Here is a 6,000-nt window from a genome sequence, read left to right as displayed (position 1 = left end):
TCCAGGAGACACCCGCTTGAGTGCAGTGTGCCCCAAGGGGCCATGCTGTCCCCGATGTTATTTAACATCTATATGCGCCCCCTTGCCCAGATTGCCCGGAGGTATGGGCTGGGGTGTCACAAGTATGCTGATGACACCCAGCTCTATCTGATGTTGGGCGGCCAGTCGGACTCCAGACCGGAAGACCTGGACCAGGCTTTGCAGGCTGTGGCTGGTTGGCTTAGACTGAGTTGGCTGAAGCTGAATCCAGCGAACACAGAGGTCCTGTGCCTGAGTCGGGATGGTTCGGGGGTGGGGATCCCACTTTCGACCTTCGGGGGGCTCCATTGGTGCCAGCGCCGGAGGTTCGGAGTCTGGGTGTGCTCCTGGATCCCTCCCTTACTATGGAGGCCCAGGTAGCGGCCACTACTAAGTTAGCCTTTTACCACCTTAGGCTGATTAGGCAGTCGACCTTCGGGGGGCTCCATTGGTGCCAGCGCCGGAGGTTCGGAGTCTGGGTGTGCTCCTGGATCCCTCCCTTACTATGGAGGCCCAGGTAGCGGCCACTACTAAGTTAGCCTTTTACCACCTTAGGCTGATTAGGCAGTTGATTCCCTTCCTTGACCACACTGACCTGGCCCCAGTGATCCATGTGATGGTTACCTCGAGACTAGACTACTGTAATGCTCTCTACATGGGGCTGCCATTGTCACGGATCCGGAAGCTGTCTCCGTAGATGGGAGCACATCCAGCCTGTGCTGAGGACACTGCACTGCACTGGCTGCCAATAGCATACCGAATCCGCTTCAAGATGCTGATTCTTATCTTTAAAGCCATATATGGCCAGGGTCCAACATACCTACCTTTTCCCATATATACCCCAGAGAGCACTACGGTCTGGCTCTCTAAATCGGCTGACCCTCCCTACCCCGAGGGAGGACAAGCTAGCCATTACGAGGGCCGGAGCCTTTTCAGTGGTGGCCCCTACCTGATGGAACGAGCTCCCGGAGGAGATCAGGGCCCTGCAGGACCTTTTGCAGTTCCGCAGGGCCCGCAAGACAGAGCTCTTCCGCCAGGCATTTAATTAGGAGCCGCCGCTACTGCAAGCCGTTACTGCAGAGCTCTGGTCTGTGGTTTCAACATCCAGCTGATTATGAGCAGAAATATCATGGAACATCTGGGCAGTGGAAATTTACTCTGACAATATACCATCTAGGTTAATTTTTAACTACCGCCAGCACTTTGTATTTATATTGTTTTTATTTGTGTGGTTAAATATTTGTGTAATTTTAATGTATTTATGTTTTTATGGAAGCTACCCTGAGCCCGCTTTGCAGGGAGGTAGGGGTATAAATTTGATAATAAATAAATAAATAAAAACCAAATGCTTTCATTTTCCTAAATGCTTTGATGTGTCTTAGAGACCTGTTGTTCTGCTTTATTTCTGTAGAGGGGTACATGCTTAGTGGGGGGTGGGGGTAGTTGACCATTATTTCTGGCGGGCAAATGCCGGGGGGTGATTGGGTCCTAATCTTTAGTGCCTTTGCTTGGACACAATATATCTGCAATCTCCAAGATTTCACCTTCAGTCCTAACAAAGCTTGTGTTCAGTCTCAATAAACTAAACTTTCTTCGAAGTGAATGGTGTTAAGAACTGATTTACCCAGGATTCTAACAGTTGTGTGAAAACATGAAAAAAGCTGCACCAGTTGGGTAGCTGAAATTTGGGAAATCCTTGGTTTGGAAGGAACCCTTGTCATGTTCCCTGCCCTTTCAGTCCAGTGTAGTTTTTTCATTATTCTGTTTGATAGAAAAGAGGCAGTTTCTTTAAAAAATCAAGTAATGGAGCATACACCATTCCATTTTACCGCATGGTTGAATAATATTAACTACACTCTGGGTGATACTCAAATACTCTGATAACTGTACTTTGATACCTAGCTGAACAAAGTCTTTCATTGTAAGATGATAGACTGAACATAATAAAATACTTCTGGTTATCAGGAGTCCTAGATCCAAAGCATCATTCTTCTAGTTCCTATGGGGCTTGAGAGCAAGCCTTTTCTTTCAAGTAATTTAAATGCTTTACAGCAGAAAGCTGTTTAGAAGGATCTATTTTTGACTGCCATACCAACTAGGAAAGCAGGAAGGGTCTTGGTGTGCAATAGTTTCCAGCTGCTTTTCGGTATGTTGGAACCTTCGCAAGCAGCAGAGGCGCCTTTGCCAAGCAGTTCTGGCCAGAGGGGGAAACCAAACACAGAAGCCTCTCTCATAATTTCCCATGCTGTAAACTTGGCAATGGAACACTCATTACATTGTTTGTTAGGCCACTTGACGTTGGTTAGTAACAAAACAATACCCAGAATGGGCAGGAATTCTCCTGTTGGTTGTTGCTGGTGACAAAAAAAAGCAAACCAGGGCTGCACGCAAAATGCTATTTAGCAAGGAAGAAAGGGGAAAAGAGCAAAACCCCCAACCTTCTGCCGGCAAGATAAAGAGCCAAACAGCTTACAGGAACTTAATAGTTTAGAGTTAAGCCATATTGGGTTTTAATATCCTTAAGCAAACATACAAATACACATTCCATGGGGTGAATTTCCAACCCTTGTTCATTCTGTGTACAGTAAGAATACAAACAGATCTAAATAAAAGAAAGTGTTCGATAGTTAATGTGATGGGTGTGATCTTGCTTTACAGAATATTCAGAAAAGGTTCTGCTTTCTAACTTGCGATGCTGCCAGCTACCTTGGTGACAATCTGCGAGGAATAGGCTCAAAGTTTGTGAGTTCATCACAGATGCTGACTTCATGTTCAGAATGCCCCACTCTTTTTGTAGATGCAGAAACCGTAAGTATACTTCCATGACCATCACGTTTTTCAAAAGTTTTTTGCAGGGAGGGTGGTGAAGATTTAAAGATTGGTGAGACTTTTTCTTGATAGTCTTCTGAGCCCTCAGTCTTCCAAGGTTTCTGGAATGTTTTTGCTCATTGTAGATAGGAAATCAATCAATACATAGGGCTCTGTGTATTTTACATATTTTCAAAAAAAACCCACTGAATTCAGCCTTTTGACAATTTCAACTTTCCTTTTTAAAAGAAGGTTTGTGGTCCTCATTGTTATGAAGATAGCCCTCAAAGCATCTGTGTCTTGTTTGATGAAATCTCTGAAGCTCCATAAGAAGCTCCATAGGCTTTCTGGTGTTCCTGGGAGGATCTTCAGGGCCCTGTGTTATTCCTTTGTCCCTCCCTAATCTTGGCAGAAACAGAATTAAGACTGGTATAAGCTTTCGTGTGCATGCATGAATAAATAACTTGAACAAAACTTGGTTTAGTCTGTCTGTAGCAGTAGAAAGTAGCACCTTAAAGACTAACAAAATATGTGGCAGGGTATGCTCACTTCTTCAGATAATTAAGTCTGAGTCCAGTGCAATGCTCCCTCTAAGCTGTGGAGTCTTCTGAGCAAAAATTCTACTTTGTGAGCTACTGGCATTAAAGTTGTGAGTGAGCAACTGCAGTGAGGGACTGCATAAATTAGTTTGCTCTGGAGCCATCCTTCCTGAGCTAAGACAAAAATGGGTGAGCCAGAGGCTAAAAACCTGTGAGCTAGCTCGCACTAACTCAGCTTAGAGGGAACACTGGTCCAGTGGCACCTTTAAGACCAACCAAGTTTTGTTCAAGTTATTTATTCATGCATGCACACGAAAGCTTACACCTTGAATAAACCTGGGTTGTCTTAAAGGTGCCACTGGACCTTTGTTCTGCTGCTTCAGACCAACACAGGTACCCATCGGAGTCAGAATTAATTAGACAGAGTAAGCAAATACATTCAGATGCACTTAATTGAACCAGTGTACACATATGTGATCACACCTGTGTGTGTAGTATGGCTTCTGATGGTTAACCATAAAGGGGTCTGAGCAAAATTCTGATGAAAAGCTGAAAACGTTTTGGCCATATTTTCTAAAAATTAAATGCTGAAGAGGACTGTGCATGGACTTCAAGTTGTTACGCCTCTTTAGTCAGTGACATAGCTCTCAGGGGTGTCTCCCCACTTCTTCTGCATGACTCCTGATCCTTCTGGTCCAGATCTTATCTATGCACAAGCTTCAAATCATCTGGAGCTATTAAGCTAAAGACTCCCATCTATTAGGAGTCAAGTGGTTAAGACGCTGAACTGCAGGCTGTGGAAGGTCAGTAGTTCAACAGTTCAAGACCCGAGTTGCCGCATGACAGAGTGAGCTCCCGTCTCTAGTTCCAGCTCCTGCCTACCTAGCAATTCGAAAGCAAGAAATTGCAAGTAGATAAATAGGTACCACTTCGGTGGGAAGGTAACAGCGTTCCGTGCGCCTTGGTGTTTAGTCATGCCGGCCACATGACCACGGAAACGTCTTCGGACAGCGCTGGCTTTTCGGCTTTGAAACGGAGATGAGCACCACAACCCTAGAGTCGGACTCAACTGGCTTTCGAGCAAGGGAACCTTTACCTTTACCTTTAGGAGTCATTTAGGGTCAATTTGCTACACATACTACACCCTTGCCAGTTGTATGCATAATTAGCCAATAGGTAAACCTAGGCAACAACAACAACAAAACCTGGGCAGACCATCATGGGTGTTTCCTAACTGCTGCCTCTGCTCTCCCCTGGGCAAACATTTATGTAATCTGCAAAATCTGAATAGTAGTTTATTTTTTAAATGGAATGTTACTGAACTTTCAAGTGATTGGCTAATGAACCGTTTCTGAGTTTAGCCACCTACATTTGTCACAAGCAGTTTTTATCTAATGGTTCTTAGCCATTTTAAAAAGAAGGTTATTGTGTTGCTTACTAATAACTAGAAAAGAATGCATATCATGATATGTGTGGAAAGAGGGAATTCTAAGTTTCAAGGCCCTTAGAGATTGCAGCTGGTCTTTATGGTCTTTGCGCCGACCACTATCTGGGATGATTTTGCCCTGACTGCAAAAGTGTTCCCGAAAGCAGCACTTTATTCCCCCCCCCCTCCCGAAAGGAATAAATGGCAGCGATTAAAGGGATACACTGAATTAAAGACAGCACTGAAATCAGGGCTTAAGCTTGCTGTCTGCCTCTGCTGAGACTCCCAGCCTCTCCGAATCAGCTGTCACCATGGGTGGATTCATGGGCAAGTTAGAGTTTGACATCAAGTTAGAAAAGTGGAACAGAATACCAGGAACAAGCTTCTGTGTGTCTATTTCCCTTTGCAGTAGATGTTTACCAAGGGGAAGAACGGAAAGAGCACAGACGGTAGTCAAGCAACTCCTGCGTGTTTTCCTGGCTGTACTATATTAGCGACTTAGGAAGTCAGTGGCCACAGTGTTGTGTTTAAGGGCAAGGGAGAACAGCAGCAATGGACATTATCGCCTGTCCTCTGATGGGTTTTCTGGGGAAAGGGGTCATGAGACTCTGGGGTTCTTTTACCCAAGCTGTATCATCCACCTGCTGGCCTGCCATTTTACATTGAAATTCAGACTCGTTCAGCTGCTGTTCTGGTCCTTTTTACACTGATTTAAAACCACTGTTCTTCATAAATTGTGGCATTTGGGTTGTATCTTACCTGATGCCTTACTCTTTGCTTCATTGGTCTAGAAAGGTTTGAAACCTGAGCACATTCTGAATAAGCCCAAATTTAACAGATGGCTTGCTTTGTTCTCGGGACTGAACAATCCTTTCTAACAACAGTAAAAGCTATTGGGCACAATCCAGAAAAGGTCACTGCATACTCCTTTGTACAAGTGTTCAGAAGTAAGTATGCATAGGATTGCAGCCTTAGTCTTGGGAAATCCTACTGAAACCAGTGGGACTAAAAGAGCAACGGTGCACTTTTTAACTGTACCACTTCAGGCTGGCAGTAGGAGATCCCATGATGGAAGGCTTCTCCTTAGGACATCTTTCCACATTGAAAAGTAGACAGCAGAGCAAATCAACCTAGTATGGCAATAATTTTACGCCTGGAGAAGCATGCACTCATGTGAGCCTCTACTTGCAGTGCTATAGTCCAGGCACA

The 6,000-nt window shown here is 44.7% G+C and overlaps 1 protein-coding gene across 1 annotated transcript in view; it reads left to right on the top strand.

Moving 5' to 3' along the window:
* Positions 1 to 6,000, top strand: part of FRY (FRY microtubule binding protein) — a 168,086-nt gene that overhangs the window by 146,589 nt on the left and 15,497 nt on the right. The window contains 1 exon segment of the mRNA XM_015424198.1: positions 2,677 to 2,826. Within this exon segment, the coding sequence (XP_015279684.1) occupies positions 2,677 to 2,826 (150 nt within the window).

This window comes from Gekko japonicus, unplaced genomic scaffold (genome assembly GCF_001447785.1).
Source record: "Gekko japonicus isolate JY-2015 unplaced genomic scaffold, Gekko_japonicus_V1.1 scaffold1403, whole genome shotgun sequence".
Lineage (NCBI taxonomy): Eukaryota > Metazoa > Chordata > Lepidosauria > Squamata > Gekkonidae > Gekko > Gekko japonicus.
Note: the sequence above shows the minus strand (reverse complement) of the source record. Positions and strands in the feature narration are given on the sequence as shown.